At 39.7% G+C, this 23,155-nt stretch overlaps 2 protein-coding genes and 2 non-coding genes across 5 annotated transcripts in view; 1 reads left to right on the forward strand and 3 right to left on the reverse strand.

The window, feature by feature from the left end:
* The window catches only part of LOC117939505 (zinc finger protein 501-like), a 197,132-nt gene extending 194,845 nt beyond the window's left edge, over positions 1-2,287 (reverse strand). Inside the window, exons 1-2 of one of the 2 annotated variants that reach the window (XM_034864916.1) lie at positions 2,023-2,285; positions 915-1,439 (exon numbers count right to left, since the gene is read on the reverse strand). In XM_034864916.1, coding sequence (XP_034720807.1) covers positions 915-1,439; positions 2,023-2,143 — 646 coding nt within the window. In that variant the 5' untranslated portion in view covers positions 2,144-2,285. Of the gene's footprint in view, positions 1-914; positions 1,440-2,022 lie in introns of both variants that reach the window. The other variant, XM_034864920.1, reaches the window with a different exon arrangement.
* A 3,615-nt stretch (positions 2,288-5,902) lies between these two features.
* On the reverse strand, positions 5,903-5,975 carry trnat-cgu. The gene has a single exon. It is a non-coding gene; the product is annotated as a tRNA-Thr (tRNA).
* A 3,037-nt stretch (positions 5,976-9,012) lies between these two features.
* Positions 9,013-9,086, reverse strand: trnat-agu. The gene has a single exon. It is a non-coding gene; the product is annotated as a tRNA-Thr (tRNA).
* A 5,237-nt stretch (positions 9,087-14,323) lies between these two features.
* LOC117939469 (coagulation factor XIII A chain-like) overlaps positions 14,324-23,155 on the forward strand; it is a 17,679-nt gene continuing 8,847 nt past the window's right edge. The window contains exons 1-11 of the mRNA XM_034864847.1: positions 14,324-14,406; positions 15,746-15,822; positions 16,429-16,525; positions 17,124-17,300; positions 18,445-18,693; positions 19,172-19,290; positions 19,895-20,002; positions 20,206-20,380; positions 20,766-20,904; positions 21,883-21,986; positions 22,067-22,155. Of these exons, the coding sequence (XP_034720738.1) occupies positions 14,337-14,406; positions 15,746-15,822; positions 16,429-16,525; positions 17,124-17,300; positions 18,445-18,693; positions 19,172-19,290; positions 19,895-20,002; positions 20,206-20,380; positions 20,766-20,904; positions 21,883-21,986; positions 22,067-22,155 (1,404 nt within the window). The 5' untranslated portion in view covers positions 14,324-14,336. The remainder of the gene's footprint in view (positions 14,407-15,745; positions 15,823-16,428; positions 16,526-17,123; positions 17,301-18,444; positions 18,694-19,171; positions 19,291-19,894; positions 20,003-20,205; positions 20,381-20,765; positions 20,905-21,882; positions 21,987-22,066; positions 22,156-23,155) is intronic.

Consider the following 23,155-nt stretch of genomic DNA (forward strand, 5'->3'; position numbering starts at 1 on the left):
GCACATGCAAGACCAGTTGTTTGCTTTTGGTTTTCTGGTTCAGTCTCGTCGAACATAATTACAAACGCACCGCATTTTTGGACCTCCGTGATGAGGTCTTTTTTTATATATGGCGCCAATCCAAATTTAGACACATATCTGGTCTTGTCTTTTCCAGAGGTAAATGACTGTACAAGCCTGGAATCTGGAAACATTGCTTGGAACACTTCTTCAGTCCCGTCATTTGACCTGTATGAATTGTGTCTTGTCACGGTCCTCTGCCCCCCCCCCATCACCTCTGCTCGGAGTGTTAGCGTAGAGCCACAAACTGCTCGTAAGTCAGCTGGTATTGTTGGCTGTGGATTTTCCATCGTAAAACCTAGCGTTGTAGCGTTGACATCGTTGCTAGCGGTGGAGCAGAAACTTGCGATGGAGGGTATGTGGCGTGCCTTTACGTAGTCTCTGTGTTTTTTGCTTTGTACGTTCGATTCCACCGCTCTGATCCCAATTTTACCACGTTTGAAAATCTTCCGACACATAACGCAGTTCGCTTCATAAGCATTTTCAGTCATCGACCTTAACCAAGGATACTCGTTGTTTTAAAGCCAACACACGCCCACGAAGCAGCTTGATTGGTCGGAGTTAGGCATTTGACCTCGAGTGGTTAAGGTTAGGATAGCCGATTGGTCAGGGGATAGGACATGTACAAATGGGCTTATGTTACCGCGACAACGCAGCGCAAAGCCTACCGGAAAAAAAAAATATGACAACAGATTGCCTGCATTTTCACCGTGACATGACACAAACATATTTAAGACCTATCCAATCTGAATTTAAGACAATTTAATGCTTTTTAAGGGCTTAATTTTATGAAACGTGATTTAAGACTTTTTAAGGACCCGCGGCCACCCTGTGAGATCTCAAATGTCTCTTTAGATGTCCACTGGTGCCAAATATTTTCCAACCCTCTTTCTCACCAGTTCTACATTTCAAATCACTGACAGGGACTTCATTATTCAGAGAGTTTAAACATGACAGAGATTCTCTGGTCTTCTTCCAATCCGCACTGTCATCAGTCTCAGGTTCAGAAGTGTCTCCAGTCTCATCATCAGTATCTGGTTGTAAATGTGTATCTGGATCTGAGTTTCTTGCTGGTTCTGGTATTCCACAGTCCTCTCTATCAGCTTCTGTTTTCATCTCTACAGTTTGTATTTGATTAATGTGTGAGAAATGAGGTTTGTCTTTGTCATCTTCATTCTTTACAGGAACAGGAGTGAATGTAAACTTGGTGACATCAGCCTCCTTCAGCCGTTGAAGCTGCTCTTGCTCCTGACTGATCTGGAGTTCCTCCTGTTCCTCTTTAATGTAGGGGGGCTTTGTGTCCTCCTGGTCCAGTCTGGAGCTCCACACCGGCTGATGTTCTTCACCAACAATCACTTTCTGGACATCTGAATGTAAAGCTGAAACAAATTCAAACAACCATTAATGTGAATCTTAACAATACTTTGCTAATTAGCTAAATTCACTCTGATAGGGACGTAGGTTCCTCCACCCTGGTTTCCAACAGGGACGTTGAAATGAATCATTGCATCGACGCATCACAATGCAGACCCCAAAAAATTCTGTCTGTCTGAGAACATTACTGAGCTGGGACATAGGATAACTTTGGTGCACCAGGGCCCAGTTTTTCAAAAGTAATTCAGTGGGATGTCGGATCACGGATTGGATCAAATCTTGGAAATGGGTTTTTCAAAAGCAATGAGGGATTCTGAACTAAGCTCAGACCATGTAATCAGATTTTATATTTGATCTGCATCAAACATGCCCTTTGGGTTTTTCAAGTTTCAAGATTTCTTTATCGTCATTCCAAAGTACACTATAGTACAAAATTACGTGCAAAGTTCACAGCTTAAAAAAAACACAGCAGAGAAACAATTAAAAACACTGTTTTGCACTTAAAGGACTGCATCCAATTTTGTTGTACATGTCCAATGGCAAAAAGACTACCATATTCTTAATATCTAAAAGCAATCATCAGCTTACCTTTATGGTTGAAACAGTGCGAGTATGTGTGGTCACTGTAGACCGAGTCCATGTTGAAAGTGACTCCCCAGAAGTTCTCTCTATAAACCGCCAAACGCTTTATGGACGTAAAATCTAACATCTGTTTGAGGCAATGTACTTCTCGAGTTATCTCCAGCCTGTATTTAAGAAAAACATATGCAACTTACAAAAAGGTGAAGATATAACATGTGTTCATGATTTCTCTGTCTAAATGTGAACAACTCAAGCCCATCCATCGTTCTGAGCCTCTCTGATTTGGGTTGCTGATTAAAAGAAGCCTGTAATAGAAGAGATGAGACAAGAAGCTAACGTTAGCGAACCCCGCCATTTCTCTGACTCCTCGCTGCGTGAGACGCTGTATTCCTCCTACATGCTGTGTTAACATTTCCCGGTTAGTGGGGGTGCATACCGCTTAAAAGCAACGTGAAAAAAAGGTAATGTTCCCTTTGCATTTTGTTTTTTTGTGTGTAAAATGAGCGGCGACGTTAAATCCCCTTTTTTCAAATAACCCTAGGGTACCATGTATTTGCTGGATTGCTGGATTGAGATAAATCAAGCGGCCGTTAGCCATTAGCAAGCGTTTGCAAATAAGCCGCCAAAGGCAACGCTTTTCTCATGTTTTGGCACAATGACTATGGACGTGGTAGTGGTGTTAGTCAGTGAAAAGGTGTCGTGTGGGATGCACATTGCAAAAGGTGGTCTGTATCTGTTATCGGTTTATTTGCTGTGTGTGATACACTCACCTAAAGAATTATTAGGAATGCCTGTTCAATTTCTCAATAATGCAATTATCTACTCAACCAATCACATGGCAGTTGCTTCAATGCATTTAGGAGTGTGGTCCTGGTCAAGACAATCTCCTGAACTCCAAACTGAATGTCAGAATGGGAAAGAAAGGTGATTTAAGCAATTTTGAGCGTGGCATGGTTGTTGGTGCCAGACGGCCGGTCTGAGTATATCATAATCTGCTCAGTTACTGGGATTTTCACGCACAATCATTTCTAGGTCAGAGGAGAACGGGTTGACGGATTCATGCTGATAGAAGAGCAATTTTGACTGAAAAGAACACTTGTTAAAACCGAGGTATGCAGCAAAGAATTTGTGAAGCCACAACACGCACAACCTTGAGGCAGATGGGCTACAACAGCAGAAGACCCCACCGGGTACCACTCATCTCCACTACAAATAGGAAAAAGAGGCTACAATATGCAAGAGCTCACCAAAATTGGACAGTTGAAGACTGGAAAAATGTTGCCTGGTCTGATGAGTCTCGATTTCTTTTTCCATTAGTTCTAGATTAGTTCCATAACTTTGTAAATTAACAAAAGCTAGCAAGGGTTTGCCTTTCTCCTGTGTCATTCTTGTGAATTGGTAACGTTACACACACTGGTTCTATTGGCATCACATGTAATGGTACACTGACTGTTGTTTTGCTGACTCCAAAAAGCCTTGCAAAAACTACATTGTCGACATCTGTGTCCATGTGTGCCGCTAACTGAAACACACGTTCTGTCAGAGCGTCTAAACGAAAAATGATAAAGTCAATACTTATAACGTTAGCATTGTTTTCAAAAAAGTTGCTAAATGCCTCCTGTCACTGACAACTTCATCGCGGGTAGCCATCTTTGTTGTGTGTGTGTGCCGGTGGCATGTAAATTCGACCGTGCAGTGAAATGCTGACCAACCAATGGGCAGAGGTTGACCCCTTAAGATCCGCCCCTCCTCATTTGCATTAATGAGGCAGAAATACATGAAGAAATGTAAAAGTGACAGGCAGAAATAAATACCAGGGGTGAAAATAAATAGGGTAGAAATGCAAAGGAAGAATAAAACAGACCAAAAAATTAAACACACACAGAAATAAATACATTTAAAAAATAGGTAATTACTAAATAAAGTTGAAGTTGGTTTTGGGCCAATTAATTGTATGCCTATTTATTTATTGAGCATTTATTTATTTCTGTATTTATTTTCAAATATGGTAGACCTGGTCCTCCATATGTGAGATCACATTTATGACTATATGACCATTTTCGTTTTTTGTGAGAAAACAAGGAAATTCATTTATTATTGTGGTTAAAAAAACAGAAATAAGACTTTTTCATTTTCATTATTGGTGCTTGTTTTTTAGAACCTAATCAGAACAGGTGAAAGTGCTTGAATGTAACAATTGTGTAACTTTGTAGCAGGTGCTGTAAGACAACATAATTTCATGGCAGCTACATTTAATTACATAAACACTCATTCATACATACACACATATATACATAGGAAAAGTACATTTACTTTACGAAATCAAATCGTGATATTTTCAGAAACACACCACTCTAATTACTACGTATTTATATGCTGGTTTTAAACAATATGCTCCACTAACCTCGAAAACGTGTTAGATCATAAAGACAGACATTTGCGATTGTTTCTACATTTAAATTAATAAAGTGCATACACACCTATCATTTTATTTATTTTAACTTTGAATATTTCTTCAGCAGCAACGGTATGTCACTCGCTGATAAACTCTCTCAAATACCCAACTGAATACATTGTTGCTTAATTACAGCTGAAATAATTATCTGCCCCTCGACTACAATACAGTCTCTTCAAGCTAACTCAACACTAGCATGCAGCTAATGCCAAGCGCGCTTGTGTTGTTTACTTCCGCTGGGTGTCACAGTGATTAAGTTCCGAGAGGGAAAGTTCGGGCGTTTTTCGTTCCGCTTTCAACTGACGGTTTTCTTCAAGCTTGTAGTAAGCAGTAATGTACATCTACCTTACTTCATTCCACATGGTCTCCCTGGAAGCTTGCCCCAAAGTCGATGCCGATACTTTAATAGACTACAATAGTCAAACTGGATTGCTATTTGGGGTCATATTTGTCGAGTTGTGTTCAAACTGATCCCCGAATTTGTGAAGCTGCTTTTTCTAAAAGACAGAACAGGCCATTTCTGCGTAAATGAACGTGAGGCAGTCGGGTCTTTTATAACAGAAGAACATATATAAAGCACATTAGTTTACAAATAATTGAAGTTACTATGTTGTTGTAGTGGTTTTTGTTGTCTTAACTGTTTTTCCCTTCTCTTCTACATCAGCGCCCTGAATGCCCCATTGCAGAGCGGTAAGACAGCGACACACAGTGGCAGGCTGGTGGAACTACAGCTGATGGCTTTAATAAAAAGCAGCCAGGGAGAAGGCTCATCTTCCTGCTTCTAACCAACACTTTAACACGTCAAATAATAGGATTTCAGCCCACCGACATTCAGACAGACATGTTGAACCCTTGTGTTGTCCTCCCGGGTTAAAAAATTTGATATTTAGATTTCACTAACACCACCTTACTACCACTAGTTTTACGCTACTTTTTGGAATTCATGGTCAATAACCTTCATTTGTGTAGAATTGAACCTAATATTTGAGTTAAAGCAAAAGAAATTTTGAATTATTTTTTAATAATAATTAATATCAGAGGAATGAACAGATGAGCTGCAAGAGGCCTAGTTTTAGTTTGTTTAAGTTTATTTGCACAAGAGAAGATATGCATTGCATACAATACAAAGTAAGAAAAAAGCAATTTCAGTCATATCATTTCAGAAACAATATAAGTGCGCTACAAAAATGAAACAAGCAATAGAACAATAAACAGGAAAACCTATAACACAAAAATATATACAGTACTTATCAAAAAATAACGCAGGCAAAAGGCTCTGGCTGGTTTGGTTTAAACAGTATAAAGAGCACTTATGTCAGAAATCTAGGAGTTATTTTATAATATGATCAGGAGTTACAAAGAGTCATGCTGTGGGAAAAGTTAATGTGAAATGGTTAACATTCACACCAAATACTTTCACAACTCACTATTAGGCACTGCTGGGATTTGAACCCAGAATCTTCTGTTTACGAGACAGGCGCTTTGACCACTAAGCTACAGCGCCTCCTACTGGCTCATGGATGTTGTATGAATCTAATGAGCTAGTGAACAGGGATGGGAACAATACTTTTGAAATTCATTTCAAACTCTGCTTTGCAAATGCTTTTTGTGAAGGGAAATGGATTTGTTACACCTGTTGCACAATTTCAGTGAGAAATGCAAGCATAACGTCAGTTTGTTTCCAAGACAACTACACAGGGCACCTTTAACTTTCATCTTTGATGCAGCGCTATAAAGGGGAAAGTTCAATCTGAGTTCCTCGGAGCGCTTTGAGATGGGTTTTCTCTGGTTACTAGGTGTGTATTCTAGTCTCTGCTAACTTGTTTCCATATAAGATCTTATATCCTCATTAATGTAGTGTACACCAGGGTAAACCACATTTTATGATATATTTTTATTATTTTGCTACCAGCCTAATATTGCAGCATGGGGAATGGGTAAAATTGCAGATAGACTCCAACAACAAGGTTCTGCTGGGATTTGAACCCAGGATCTCCTGTTTACTAGACAGGCACTTTGGTTAAAGAGGAAGTTTGTAGTGTAAACCCTTCAATTCTCTTTCCCCTTGTATAAGCTGTATAATATACTGACTCACTGATAAATTCTACCATTTACTATAAAATATATTATGGGACCACTAAGGTCTATATAAAAGAGACTTCAGATACAGTTTTAGGGGACCACTAAGGTCTATCTAAAAGAGACTTCTTGGGCGTTTCTCAATACCAAGTAAGCAAAATACAGACTTGTGTTCTTGGGGAGACCGTACTTACGGCCTGTACGTGGAAGAATGAACTCGCAAGTTCAGAAGCACACAAAACACTTTTGACAGTTTTGAGACAAAGCGTTCTTCCTGTTATTGCGAAACACCCCCAGCACCAAGGGTGCTGCCACTTTATAGTTAGCTTAGGGACTTTATGTGTTCTTAGTGAAATGCTAACTTGTGTATTGGGTCAGTACTTTGGCCACCAAACATGACGTTTCACAAGAACACAAGAACACAAGTCCATAGAAGAATACAGATGCCGCTTGTGTGATTGGTGTGTTGGTTATTGTGTTTGGCCCTAAACACCTCCGAACCTCAAAATGCTGAAAAACTAGTCCATGCATTTGTTACTTCCAGGCTGGACTACTGTAATTCTTTATTATCAGGATGTTCAAATTAAACCTTCTCCAGCTGATCCAGAATCCTGCCTGTTGAATGATTTCAGTGAGAAACGCGAGCGGAAATTTGTTTCCAAGACAACTCCACGGGGCACCTTTAACTTGATGCAGCAATATACAGGAACAGGAGCACATTCAATTTGAATTCGGTGTGGTTGAACGTCATGTTTCCTCTGAACGATTGAGATTGGTTTTCTCTGGTTTGGTGTGTGTGTCAGAAGTGTTACTCAATGAGCACTAATGTGTCACAAAAATGTCTGTAGAGGATTGATTCTGGGACTCAAATTGTTTGTTTGAGGTGCTCATTGGATGGGACAGTCACATATGGCAAAACGCAGGAAAAATCAATAAACAACTCTGACGCATTTTGCATGACTAAACCATAACAATAAAGGCTTTTGATTTTTCCAGTGAGAGGAGACGGGTATGGTTGCAGCCTGGAGCGTCCCATGTCATCCGTCCCATCTCATGCGGTGTCGTCTCATGCGGAGGTGTGTCCGACGGTAAATCCAGAGGGTCAAAATTACGATATCACGAATAATTTTCCAGATGGAGTCCAGGGGTAAATTCGTGACCATATTTGTTGCAATCAATTGAAAAACGTTAAACAACTGTTAAAGTAACAATTTTGCCATAGCCTACATGTAGTTTGCTCATTTTTGAATGTTATGCTTGTGTTGTTCAATATTAACGTAGCTGCATCTGATGAAACCTGCATCAGCGACGCAGCCGTTTCTGCCAACTAACGGCAGGATCTCCTGAGGAGGGATAACTATCCACGATCTGCACACACAACAAGACTACAAAATTAAACATGTTACACGCTTTCCAAGACGTTGTAATTGTATATCTATATTGTTTTCACACTTCACTGGGACATTGCTGCAAATACAACTGCTTATCAGCATGGCGAGAGCGACTGTCGGCCTCGGCTGTCAGGTCTCTGGGACCCGGGACATAATGCTGTCGGGTCTCTGGGACCCGGGGCAGAATGTTGTCCGGTCTCCGGGACCCGGGACAGAATGCTGTCGGGTCTCTGGGACCCGGGGCAGAACGCGGTCGTATTTTTCTACTACCGCGGCCTCGGCTGTTGGCTCTCTTGGACCCGTGGCAGAATGTTGTCGGGTATCTGGGACCCGTGGCAGAATGTTGTCGGGTCTCTGGGACCCGGGGCAGAATGCGGTTCTATTTTTCTACTATCGCAGCATCGGCCTTCGGGTCCCTGGGACCCGTCCTGCATTCGACTGCGAACCTCTGCTGAGATACTTGGTGTGTTAAAAACACACCAAATATGTTATCCATTAGATAGTTGACCTGAGCTTTTACTTTGAAAAGTAAGAGAGATATTAGTATTTTATTCCAGATGCAAGCTTTTATTTTGAAAAGCTATATAGAAACTCGGGGATGGCAGAAGGATTTTTTTAGTTTGCCTATAATCTGCATTTTTTTTCTAGACAAACACATATTTTGAGTGTTTTTATTCATCAGTATGATAGTCTGCATTTATCTTATAGACAGGTTTAGTTAAAAAAAAAATTTTTTTATTCTTTTGTATTTTTGCCGTGACGGCAATCATATAAATGAATTTTAAAAAAAGTATTCGCGATTTTGCATTTTTGCCCCTCTGGATTTACCGTTGGACACGCCTCCGCATGAGACAAGACCGCATGAGACGGGATGGATGACATGGGACGCTCCAGGCTGCAGCCATATACTCTTGAGTGAGAGTGCCTTGGATTTTTCCTGAGTTGAGGACTAAAGTGTATTTAAACGTGTGTTATATAACCAGGTAGTGCCCCGTTTTAGTTGAAATAAACGGTTTGCTGGTTTTGTCGGGGCTGAAAGTGGCCCAGGTGTAGACCAGGAAACCAACAACAAGGTGCTGCTGGGATTTGAACCCAGAATCTCCTGTTTACTAGACAGGCACTTTAACCAGCTAAGCCACAGCACCTCTGTGAGGCCTTCTGTAATGTTAATCCTTCAATTCTCTTTCACCTTGTATGCGCTGTATAATATACTGACGCACTGATAAATTCTACCATTTACTAGGGATGAGCGAGTACAGCATTATCTGTTTCTGTATCTGTTTACCATATGAATTATTTGTATCTGTACTCAGACTGGGCCTAACCCTAAAGTGGGCAGGAATTAACCCGGAAGTGGGTCGCGTTGTCTTGAAAGGGGCGGAGCTTTAACCGGTATGTTATTTTAAGCATGCAATTGGTATAGGTTGATCAGAAATTGTTATATTTATTGCTAATTAGAAAACTATTTACATGACAGCATCAGCACTGAGCTTCAGATCAATGCTGGTGCCATGGTAACAAACAAACTATATACAGAACAAGTTTTGCAACAATGAATACAACACATGCGGCTGCAATTATGAAGTAAAATGTAATGAACAAGAGTTTTCATACTCAATACAACTTTCTTTTTTTAACTTTTAATTGTTTTTATGATCAGTGTGATTTTTTTGTTGTTTTTTGTTGTTTTTTAATTTATTTTTATTTCCACACCAGGTATGTGTGAGTCTGTGTGTGAGTAAGAGAGAGACAGAGAGAGATAGAGAGAGAGAGAAAGAAAGAGAGAGAATAAAAGAGAGGGGGGCGGGGGACACTGTGTTCTATGGATCAAATTGATTGAATAAATTAAACCTAGCAGACGGTTAAAAAAAAAAAAATCTGCGACAGGCAGAGACGCAACGCGAGTTCCATTCTACCAAGCACCCTGTCTGAACAAACCCCACATTTACCAGAAATCTACTGGTTACTAAGTCAGTACTACAAACCGAAGTAAAAAACAAAGCTGAAGAAACCCTAAACGTTGACGGAAAAGACCCGCGTGAGTGACTGAGGGAGAGGGAGAGGGAGAGAGCTGTTCTCAATGTTTTGTGTTAGAGCAGAGCGGAGCAACACAAGAAATCTAAATGTGTGTAGGGGAGGGGCGCTGTGACTAGCCTATCACAGAACGCGGACACAGTCAGCTACCCAATGAGGGTTTTTATTCAGTCCGAGCACAGATATTGACTGTATTACCCGTATAATACTCATACTCTGCAAAAGTGCTTTATCCGTACCGTATACTCCTTTCAGCCGAGTTTACGGCTCATCTCTACCATTTACTATAAATGAAATTTGAGAACAATAAGCAGGGAGTCTGGGTGTTTTCTCTCCATGTTCGTTATCTGGGGTCCGTTTCAGAAAGCAGGTTTAGTGCAAACTCTTCAGAATTTGTTAACCCTGAGATGTTGCAAATATAATGAAATGATGAAACTGCAACATCTTCATGACAAATACAAGGTCATCAGATGACAGGTACTGCTGGGATTTGAACCCAAGATCTCACTAAGCTACAGCGCCTCCTACTGGTGAATAGGCTGGTGAACAGGGATGTGAACAATACTGTTGAAAGCCATTTCAAACGCTGCTTTGCAAATGCTTTTTGTGAAGGGAAATGGATTCGTTAAACCTGTTGCACGATTTCCACACAGGAGTGCAGGGGAAGAAGGAGAGCAGAGAACCTCAATCTCAAAATGAATGAATTATCTTAAAGTGAAACGGGCTGCAATGCTGTTTGGGTTCCAGGATTTACTGATCTAACATTTTTACAAGATTACAGTGTTCAAACTTTGGTAATGTATACAGTGTTAACAGTGTTTCCCACATGTAGTGGTGGTGGGTGGCACAGGATGTGACGGTAGTAATAAACTAGTCACAAATGAACTATTTATTAAAATGAAAGAAAATGCTAAAAAGCTGCAGCTACACTAGCCCAGCTCCGCACTAATTTTGCTAAATTTTCATTTTCCTTAAATACACCACCTGGATTTGCGGTATATTCACTTTTTTTCTCCGGCCAAACATTTGGCTGTCCATCAGCAAAAAGAGGAAGAGGCTGCAAAAGATGACGTTGAGGTTTGGTAACCTTGGAAGAGTTTCGTAATGGCGGCGGAGAAGGTGCGGTCTGTTGTGGCAACGCTGCGAATATTCAAAAATTAAAGCCTGAGCAAGAACAATCTTTGCAGAGTCTTGTTGGTGGCCGTGATGTTTTGGCCCTCCTCCCCACGGGGTTCGGGGAACGTTTGATTTTCCAGCTCACTCCGTTAGTGGCGAAGGAGTTGGCTAAGAAGGCGGCATTACGACCAAACGTTAGCGATTCATTATGGCAGTACCTGAGTGGCTCTTGGCAGATCCAATAGTTTTAAACTTCAACAGGGAACCCGCCTTCAAGGAGGTTAACACTTGTCAATGGGGAGAGGTCAGACTCTCTGGACAAATGAAATGTACCAGAGTCTGGTAGGACCAGGCTACTGGACCAGAGTCTGGTAGGACCAGGCTACTAGGCCAGGATCTAGTAGGACCAGGCTACTAGGCCAGGATCTAGTAGGACCAGGCTACTGTTACTTAGTTTAGGAAACTAATTGGGTTGTTGGGTTTGGGAAACAAAAACACCACAGTTGAGTTTAAGAAAGGAAGAACACAACAGTTAGGTTTGGGAAAAGAATGTGACAGTTGCGTTTAAGAAAAGAACGGGAGAGTCATCATATGCCATCATAAAAAAGCTAATATTGTTGTCCAGTAGCTAGCTCAGAGATTATTGGCAAATTAAATTACTGATTACTTCGGCAAGCCGCTGTACCCGTGTCGCATTCTCATTGGGGCCAAGCCCCCCTAAAGGTCTGATCCTAGGACCCCCCTGGGTTAAAATCTGATGTTAAGTTACTTGACTTCCGGTAACGCTTGTGAGGCATTTTGAAATGAGTCATTTTGGTGTATCTCTGATTAACAGATATCTCTTTCGTGATGTAAGTGTATGGGGAAAATTCTTTTTGTTCTTCTGTTCTGACCCAAAATACATAAAAGGGCAAATGGATTTCTATAGAGCAAGCCTTTAAAATCTTCTCTCTGTATTCTCTGTCAGCTTCTCTTCATGTCATACTTTCAGAGTTCAGAGATGCCAGTCAGCAAACAGGAAGTGGAACATGCAGTACCCTGACCAATCAGCAGCAGCGTGTCAGAATGACCTGAGGGCCCAGCGGTCGAGGTCAGAGGAAGTTCCTGCAGAGGAAACAGCTTTCAAACATCTTAGTTCATCTTTTTAACTTAACCTCTAACAGCAGGAGAGCAAATCACAGATCTTTAATATTATAACATGGTGATGCTTTGAATAAAAAAACAGATTAAATGTAATGAAATAAGAAATATTTTAATATGAAATGCAGAAAGTTCAATCCAAATCCCTTGTTTTCTGCATGATGGAAAACACAAAATGTCCAGAAATTAGACGTAGAAAAACATGTTTCCTTTTAGTTGAATAATGTTTTTCCCTAACATATTTTTGTCATTGTGTTGAAGCAGCAGTCAGAGTTTAGAGACCAGACTCCATTACCACTCTTAGCTCATTTAAGAGCTATCAAGAACAAAATCAAAGTACATCCCCAAGAAGAAGAAGTAATCAGATCCTTTACTGAAGAAAAATATATACCACAGTCTAAAAATACTGCTGAAATGTTACTGCAGTAAAACTACAGAGGTAATGTGAACAAAATGTCCTTAAAACGTCAAAAGTACTTATTATGCAGAATGGCTTCTTTCAAACAGTTTTATCAATATAGATTATTATATTCTGTTTTTACCACTAATAAATACACGTTACAGTATTTTAATGTCCATCAGTGTGGCCATATGTGTGCCTATTTCAGATTAGATTAGTACTGCATCATGTCCTCTTATTTGATGTAGAACGTCACTTAAAACAACTAAGCAACGACTATCGTCTGAGAGACTAAATGTCTTTGACATGGGTCAAATATTAAGCGACGAAACAAGCTACAATGCAAGTTAATGGGACAATTGTCCAGCTTGTATTATACCTTAACAAAAGTGCTCGTTTTGCCGATGAAAGGCGCATATTATTATACTGTGTGTCTGACAACTTTATGGAAAGGATTTCTAAGGAGGTCGACCTTTCTGTTAAAGAGTGCAATCCTTTTTTTAAACTAAAAAACATTTGTAAAAATGGTTTAATTTAAATAAAAACGCATTTTCCACAAACAACCATCCCAACTCTAGTTTTGGTTGAAGGGAACACACAGTTTACTGATTCCCATGTGAAAATGGGTTGGCTCTATAAACGCTAAAAGTCTCACTTTTTTAAATGGAGTCTGGTGGGTTTAGCACTAGCAACTTCAGAGCTGTTTCAAAGAGTTTAAAAAAAAGCCTATTTCTGATGGGATCTTTTCCATAATGTTGTCAAACACTATATTAATAATCTGAGCCTGTCAGTAGCAAAACAGCACTTTAAGTGGACCAAATTGCTGATGCCCATTTGCCCCATAAGGTAATATTGCAGCCCGGTCTGTGTCTGCCGGTTAAAGCGTTCCTGCTTAATACTGGACCAGTGTCAAAGATTGTTGTTCCTTTAAGTCACTTAGACACAAAAACATAGGAAAGTAGGGGCCAGGTTGAAAAAATACGGTAGTTACCCTTTAATGTCACTGCTGATGAGTAACAGGTCAGAGTGTCTGTTTGTGTCGAGGTCACTCACACACACACTTCCCTGTTCTGACGATGTGTGTGTTTTTGTTAGAGGCGGAGGAAGTATTCAGATCTTTTACTGCATTTTAGCGTACTAATACCCAAGCTATTCTCATGAACCATTCGTACAAATAGCTACAAAAATTAAAACTCTAATATGTATTCTATGTATTTATGCAGCACATTGACTGTTGCTGTAGAAGAAGGCTGTGGACCGTATAGGGAGAAGGTCGGGGGGATGGCCGGGAAACTCATGTTCCTCTTCCTGGGAGTGTTTAACATAAAGAAATGAGTGAAATTGGCCTTCCTTAGGTGGAGGAACTACATGGATGTGCACAACAATCCACCATCTTTTTTTCCAATCTCACCTAGTTGTTTTGGAGCCTAAACTTAACTGTTGTTGCCGCATGACGGTAACTTTTTGTCAGCTAAACTTAACAGTTGTCACCACCGTAACCTCCCAGAGTTCCGTACACAGCTCACGGTCACCCTTTGTTGGCTACATTATCGTACAATGTAATTTCTCTATAATTCCGCTTTTCAGAATGTGTTGCTCCAACAAAAAAAGCATAAAAAGCGTCAAAAATAATGCAGAAAAAAGTGTGTGTGTATGTGTGTGTGCATGTGTGTAAAAAGGGGAAGTAGTGTGTGTATATAAACTGATGCTGAAGTTGATCTCATCATCATCTGATCTGCTCGTCAGCGACGCAACTTCTCTCCTTCATCTGAGCGGTGACACACACACACACACACACACACACACACACACTTTTGGCTGGAGATGCAAAGATTAAGATGTTCATTTTTAAAGTCTATACATTTTGTTATACATACTTATCATAAGGTACTTGAAAAATCTTTTAATTTTATGGCAATATTCCATTTCCTTTTTACAGATTTCTCCTAAAAAATTTAAAAAATGAACATATCAAATGAATTACAAATATACACTGTGAAGTTATATGTCTGTCGCAAAAGGTGTATTATCAGCTACATGTACTTAAATTATCAAAAGTAAAACTCATAAGGTTGAATGGCTTCTTGAATATTTTTTTAACTCAGGTTTTTTAAACAGAATCTAGAAGATATGATTTTTAACACTATGAGCTGCCGAAAATTGGCTCAAAATACTCCTTTATTTGCAAAAAAATTTTTTGATGAAACTACCCATCAATAAATAGCCACATTTACCTGCTGCAAGATTAAAGTGATGAGCAATAATCACAAATCATATGATAGGGTTGTTATGCTCATGTCAGGATTTGATTCACAATTCACGTTTGTTTTAACTGATAACAAATGAACGAAAAAAATGTATTATCCTGAATAAAAGAATTAAATTCAAAAATACATGCATCAAAAGAACAAAAAAATTGAAAAAAAGGCAAATAAGTGAAATCCACTGGGCCGTTTAGAAATTTCATTTTCTTTTTCTTCATTTTTATGCAATCTATACACATTGATGTTGATTATTAGCTGATTCACTGATTCAAAATTCATAGTTTTATATTCCCAGCATTAAACCTCCTGTTGTCCTCGGTTCAAATTAACCCGTTTCAAAGTGTTTTACATCAGAAATATGGATTTCTTACAATACAAATTGTCCCAAAAAAAATTGATAATGCCATACAACATTCTTCAGGTGAAATTAATAATTGCTTTCATTGAATTTTTGGGTGTTTTATCTAATCTTACAGCATTTTAATTATTTTGTAATGGTTTCAAAACAGTATTCGGACTAAACTTCGACATCTACCCATCTGTGATCCACTCAACATCCTCTGGTCTTAGCTATTAGTCAAAATAATTCCTAAATTCTGCCTTTTTAACCTTATGTTTGTTTTGATATAAATGAGGTTTGTTGACCATGTATTCGAAGAAGAAGTGCAAAACCTATTATTAAAGCTCAGGTTTTTAAAAGAAAGCACTAAAAGCGTGGAAAAAGTGTCAAATAAATCAAAGAGAGAAATAATCTGTATATTTATTTTCAATTTTGACCTGGAAGAACAAGTTCAGGGTTAACTAGAAGACAACATGAGGGTTAAAAATGTGTTTTTCTCTTTCTGTGCAGTGACTTCAGTGAAACCTCCGGCCATCATGTTTCTATCAACGGGGGAGTCAAACTACAAAGGGCGCTACAAGACGCGGGTACGGCACCACTTACAACAAACACATTACAAATTTAAAAAGACAAAAAGGTCCAAGGCACTCTTCTCGCAAAAAGTTGAAAAGCAGAAATCGTGAATTAGTTAGTCTAATATTTAAGATAAGAGGAACGTACGGACTGGTATATGTCAACCTTTTTGAAAGCAATTTAGTGATTTGTTTTCGGTTAATGTGGTTGAACGAAACCCATTTTTCTGAAATTGAAACATTGAAAACGGATCACATTTGACTTTTAATTGACTTAAGGGCAAACTTGTTTTTTTCTATGGAATGGTTTCAAAAGAGAAAGAAAGAAAAACGGGTTTCTCACAGCCTTAGATGACGTCCTGAAATGTCTTGTTTTCAATTTACGGTCAAAGAGGAGAGAAAATAGTCACATTCAAGAACCAAGAGTTAGAGATTTTTACTTTTAATAAAAAATAACTAATTAATCCAATATCTAAATAGTTGGTGATTAATTTCATTGGTCCTCTTTGCCGCTCTACATCAAAAATTTGCTCCACGTTGATGGACTTCAACAATAAAATGCATTAACATGAAATCATTCCTCTTTCTTTCATTATTGTATTTTGTATTATTAATCTTTAGGTGTCAAGCTCCAACCTTGGACATTTAAAAAACGATTATTCAGAGTTTGAGGCTTTTCCGGACACTCCCACAGCCAGAGCACCTGCACCTGACGGCAGTAAGATCCATTTAATTCATTTTTTTATTTTTATCTATCTGGTTCAATTCAACTCAATTTTACTTATAGGATCAAATCGTAATATGTGTTATCTCACAAGACTTTACAGATAGAGTCTAGACCACTCTATGATTTACAATTCCAGTAATTCCCTTAAGACCAAGCGTTTAGTGCGATAGTGGTGAGGAAAAACTCCTTTTCGGGAGAAACTTGGGACAGACCCAGGATCTTGGTCGGCGGTTTCTGACAATTTCGGTTATGGGTGTGATGAACAATGGCAATAATTTAGGTATCACCCTAATCCAAGGAAAACTCCTGGGCAAAAAAACATAAGGACTACAGGGAATAATCTCCCCAGAGCTCAGTTAGTAACACGTATTTCTGGGACATTTCTGAGCTCAGTGCGTCAAATAAAGTCCCCCGGCAGTCCAAAACTATTGCAGCATATCTGCAGCTCTATAAGGGTTGGTAGATGAATTTGGTGACTATGAAGAGAAACTGATCTGATTCTGTGATCAGTGATCAATACACATCAAAACATGACGTACTCTCCCTTTATTGCTTTCCTTTTCCTTTTCCTTTATGCTTTTCCACTCAGCGTATCTGTTGGTGCAGAAGGTCGACATGTGTCAGAAGATAAATGAACCGCAACACCGCACGGGCGCCTACGACACCCCCAACCTGGTGGTCCGCCGCGGACAGGAGTTCCTGGTGAAAGTCACCTTTAACCGCCCGCTGGCGGAGAGAGACGACTTCCAGCTCGAGTTCCTGATTGGTGAGTTTGAATTCTGGGATAGGAGACAGGTGTACAGGTTTTTCCTGTGACTTGTGCATGGTCAAAAAAAGTTAAGGTTGTGTTGTGTTAAGACTTTAAAAAAAGCTGTTCTCATGAACCATTCATCAATAGCTCTGAAAAGTAATGCATGGAAATTTCTAGCAGCCGCAAACGGGTGCTGCTATATAACCCTATGGGGCAAATGTGCATCGTCAATTTTATCCATTAAATGTTTTTGCCATTGATCAGCTCATATTAATATTATAACTGTCTGACAACATTATTGAAAGGATCTGTACAGAGATAGACCTCCTCTAAAAGTGTAAAATCCTCTTTGTTCAACCAAAAACAGCTTGGTGATTGCTATCCCTAAACCCACCAGACTCCAATTAAAAAAGTAATACTTTTAGCGTATATAGAGCCAATATATTTTCATATGTAAATCGGTAAAATGTGTGTTTATTTCAACCAAATTTGAGGTGTGATTGTTAGAAAAGTGGAAAGTTAACTCAAAACGGCTTTTGACTTTTTCCCGTTTCTGTTAACTTTGACTGAAGTTTGAGTTTAAAATGCCAACACAAAGGAAGCCCAAGGGAACTAATATTCGGCCTAAATGAGTGAAACCCGACGGATAGTCCGGCGGCAACGGAGCGCAAGGATTAAGACTAACTGTGATGTGACCAGTCGTCAGGTGATCAGCTGGTGGCCCGTGCAATTTTGCAGGATATGATACAAATTGTTGTACATTACGTTTTGTAAGATATCATTCCAACCCAGTTAATTAGAGTGTTAGTTAGAGTGAACTGTGATACCTGAACACTACATGTTGCAATAATGGAACATTGTGAAAACAAGTGAGCGAGAGAGGGCAGAAGTTTGAACAGATGACTTAGCAGTCCAAATCCTAAAAACAAACAGTTATTAATAATATAAATATTAAATATATTATTATTATTATTGTTGGCTCGATCAAAGGAACACATTTTTTTGCATCCGTAACATTTTTAACTTAATTGTTTTAGACATTTTGGAAAACCAGTCCAAGTTATTCAGTACAGTATGCTTTTAATATTGTTTGAGGCTCTTTTTAAATGCTTTTTTTGTTTCCCTTTCATCACTAATACTCCTCCTCGTCCTCCTCTAGGTGAAAACCCTTCGGCCCGTAGGGGCTCCCTGGTGGTGGTAACCTTTAGTTCCCGTGTTGGAGGCCTGTGGAAAGGTCGGATTGTGAAGAGTAAGGGTAAAACTGTGACTCTGGGCATCACGCCAACGCCCGACGCCATAATTGGGAGGTTTCGTACGTACGTGACCATCGTGATGGGAACTGGCATGCAGCGAACTAAGAGGGACGCCACCACCGACCTGTACATGCTGTTCAACGCCTGGTGTAAAGGTAGGAACTCCTCTCCTGTCACATGAGAGTCAGTGTTCAGATGTATCTCATCTGTTTAGAAAAGCAAAGATTAATCAATTACTATTAAATTAATTGCTGCTTATTTTACAGACCAAACAACGAACCAATTAATCAAGAAAATAATCAACAGATTAATCAAAGATAAAATCGTTTATTGTAGTCTTAGTCCTTTCAGATTGACAGTGTAACAAAGTACAAATACTTTTCTTAAGCTAACTAAAAAAGACTTAAAAAACATTACTGTTTATATGATACTGTGAAAAATGTTGTTATCTATGATAGGTGGTTCTCACAAGACGCTACAAAGACATGACGCATCGCAAAACACACATACACAAACATCTTTTTTAAATCTTCCTTCAAGCAGCTTTAATGCTTCAGAGAAATTTATTTGAGAGTTTAACATTTTGTTTCTAATGATGTATATTGAGAACTCTCTGCCTGTCTCTCTTTGCAGATGATGCTGTGTTTCTTCCTAATGAAGCTGAGCGGTACGAGTACGTCCTCAACGACCATGGAGTGATGTATCAGGGTTCATTTGAGGCTGTGACAACCCGTGACTGGATTTATGGACAGGTAAGTCTGGATCAACTGAAGCACGCTGCCATGTTTTTTCATTGATTACATCAATCTTTGCAACAAAGTAATCCAGAGGCCATGATAAGCCTGACAATTCTGATATTCGGTGTGGTGCCTAAAACTTATTGTCACCCATAAGCATGTGCGCAGCTTGTTAGAGGTTTATCACCCATTAACTGCAGCTCACTAGGAAAATTGTGTGTTACTCATTGTATATGCTCTTTTAAAAGAATTCAGCTCTTATTGGGAAGCATTTCCCCATCTGCGCTCTCGGAGCCTCTACACTGTCATTGCAGCCGGGGAAAGCACTGTATAGCGCCTCCTTTTTCCTATTTATAGTATAGTTGTAGTTATAGTTGTGTCTTCACAAATGAATAATTCTGACAGCTTGTTTAAAAACACAGTTTCTAATATAGGCTGTGTGCATTTCTCTGTTGATTGAGGGTTTTGATACTTTTAGTATTTATGTAGAACCTGAACCTTGACCAGCTTTGTAATCAGAGAAGACATCTTACTTTACAATATGGAACCTTTAAAGAAATCCAAACAACCCACAGCTTTTTTTCGTATCCAAGAATGTATCTGTGTTTTGTTACTGTAGTTTGAGCGCGACATTTTGGACGCCTGTATTTACATCCTGGATGCGTCAAAGATACCGATCAATGACCGAGGCAACATCATAAAAACAGTCAGGATGGGATCCGCAATGGTGAGAAAAGAGACTTTCATATGAATGAAATTTTTTCATTCAAAAAATTTTGAAATTCATTCAAAAGTTTTAGTTCAGCTAGCTTGGTCCAAAGGGAAATATCTCTTCAGCTGAATGATGTATTCTTAAAAATCTCGGTTCACACAATTCTGATCACCCAGAGAATGAAGCAGATGATTCCCTGACCTTTCTCTTCCCCTCAGATTAACGCTCAGGATGAGAATGGCGTGTGTGTTGGGAACTGGAGTGACGACTACTCAAAGGGCAGGCCTCCAACATCTTGGTCGGGCAGCGTCCAGATCCTCCTGCAGTACGCCCAAACTGGACTCCCGGTCTGCTTTGCCCAGTGCTGGGTGTTTGCTGGAGTCTTCAACACCTGTAAGAGCATGCACTGTTTCCAGGATACACTTGTCAAGGTCAAGACTTTCAAAAAACGTTAAGTGTAAATGACCTACCAAGGCCCAAACCATAAAGAGACACAAAAAAACACAGAGACTGCAAATAACTGCAAAGAGACAAAACTACAAAAAACTGACTAATAAAATGACTACAAATATTTCAAAACATCCTCAAACAGACAAAAAAAACCTACAAAATGACGCAAATGAGTACATGTACATTCTTTGCTATATTTTGCTATATTTGAATGAAGCGGAGGCATGATTGTGTTTTTATATAAAGTGACACACTATAAACAATGTGCTATTTGTTGATAGTATGAAATATTTCATTTTAATAAGTTGAATATTTCATACCTCTGCAGTCCTACGCAGCCTCGGCATCCCGGCGAGGCCCGTCACCAACTTTGTTTCAGCGCACGACAACAACGGCAACCTGAAGACCGACCTCATCTGTCTGTCTGATGGCTCGCCGGACTCAGCCAACACCAGGGACTCCATCTGGTCAGTCACGCCTGTTGCTAGGAGACCAGCCAGAAACTAGTTAATTAGAAATGTGTGTACTTGTCTTGTGCATCAAGTCATGATTTGAACCAGATTAGGGTTAGGACTAGATTAGGACTGGATTTAAAGCTAATTCTGGTTTCCACCTTGGCCCCAGGTGTGTCTGTTAACACACGGACAGAGACGTCTCACTTTTGATGCTTTATTAAATCAAGCAACATGTAACCTAGCTAAAAGGTAAAGAATACAAACATGTGTGATCTGTGGTTTAGCTGACTAAACAAAAGGGCTGTAACCATATGGAAAATAAAACCAAAATCGCGACACTTAGCTCCATGAACTTGTGTCGCGGAGTGAGAAGGCAGAATCGCTACACACCCCTTAAACTCCCAGAGTTATCCTTCTTGTCCAGATCCACGTGTGTGTGCTACCACATCTTTTAATTACTAGTAGTCCTTTTGGTGCCTTTTTCCTGTTTTGTCTGATAAATTTAGTCAACTGTAAAGACAGCTAACAGTCACAAGGGGGCACCGGTAACGCTAACGGAGGTGTAGCTAACGGTCTGTTTCCCGAAGGTTCAGTAAACTGCGTCATTAGCACCGGAGTTAAGTGCTGACTACCTGCTGGGGGTCGACTGTGGATGTGTCCCCCGGCCGGGGCTGTAATGATAGTGAATGGCCGCTAGCTGGCTGGGGGTTGACTGTAAATGTGTCCACTGGCCGGGGCTGTAATGATATTGAATAGTTTCTAGCTGGCTGGGTGCTGACTGTGGAATGGATATGTAAAGTGGGATGTAATCAATGACAAAATGATGTCATGTGGCAGAAAAAAAAAATTGTAGTCCGTTCACTGAGGACTCCCCTCCCCCCCTCTTGTAAGTCAAAAATCGGTATACAAACCGAACCCTGGGTTTGTTGTATCGTTACAGCCCTACTAAACACATGTACAAAAAGGTGTACTGACAGCACGTCTCTGTAGGAACTACCACTGCTGGAACGAGGTTTTCATTAGGCGCGATGACCTGCCGCCCGGCCTCGGAGGATGGCAGGCGGTGGACGCCACGCCCCAGGAGACCAGTGATGGTAGGACAGACAGACACAGACAGAGAAAGACGGAGGGATCAACAGATAGCTGGACACTAAACATGATGTCTGTTTTACAGGATATTATCGCTGCGGTCCAGCTTCAGTTGTCGGCACCAAGGAAGGTTTGATCTGTCACCCGTATGACGCAAGGTTCGTCTTCGCTGAGGTTAGTTCCTTTCTTTAATTCTTCAAAGGCCTCATTAAGTGAAACATGCATTTTCCCAGTGTTACACCTGTGTCCCAATAATAAATGTTCGGTCATCTATTGTTATTTTTTATTTGTAAAAAAATAGGCCTGTCAAACGATTAATCACATGTTTTATCACATTATTAAAATTCTATTATTTTACATTTTTAAGTGTAATTAACAATGGAAAGCAATTCTTACCAGTGTATCTTTATTGCGAATCAAATGACTGCAAAGAAAGTTACTTTACTAACTTGACTTCAAGATTTGATTTGTTTATTTATTTATTCACTGTAAACAGAAGAAGAAATGTCTGAATCTGTCATTATCGCACAATCCCTCCAAGCCCCTTACTGAAAAACTAAAACTCCCACAATGTGCACATGGCTTTCGAGCTGTCTACTGAGCCGTCCGGGTGTTTTGGAAAATAAAAAGTGCCATTCAAAATTATGTTGTGTGTGTCTTTCTCTATCATGCCTGCAGCAGTAGTATTACGAAAAAAGTATGGCAGCTTGATAATACGTACAGATGTGGTAAAGGGTCAAAAAGTTAAGCACAACTCAAAGTTAAGTAAGTGTAAAGTAAATTAACAAAAGGGGGTATGCAATTAAAAACGTTTATGCATTATGCTCGGGCCTTAATCACTTCTCGATCACTCGATTCTCGAGTTAATGCTGACACCCCTAAAAAAAGGCATAGGTATTTTTAAGTTATAATCATGGTTTGTTCTCTTCCTGTTAAACCGTTTTAAATTTTTGATGACTCATCCTGCTTTTATGTAACCCTATAGGGCAAATGTTTACCATCAGTTTGCTTCACCTAAAAGTGCAGTTTTTCAAATCTTGGAATATTGAGGTTAGCAGATTCCATCTTTGGGGTAGATCCTTTTTCATTTCTATGTGTAATCATAGACCGTTAATATAAATGGACAGAGCATGAGTGACGTCACCCATTGGTTTGTGGAGATCAGAAATGAGTC

Source organism: Etheostoma cragini, chromosome 24 (genome assembly GCF_013103735.1).
Source record: "Etheostoma cragini isolate CJK2018 chromosome 24, CSU_Ecrag_1.0, whole genome shotgun sequence".
NCBI classification, from domain to species: Eukaryota; Metazoa; Chordata; class Actinopteri; order Perciformes; family Percidae; genus Etheostoma; species Etheostoma cragini.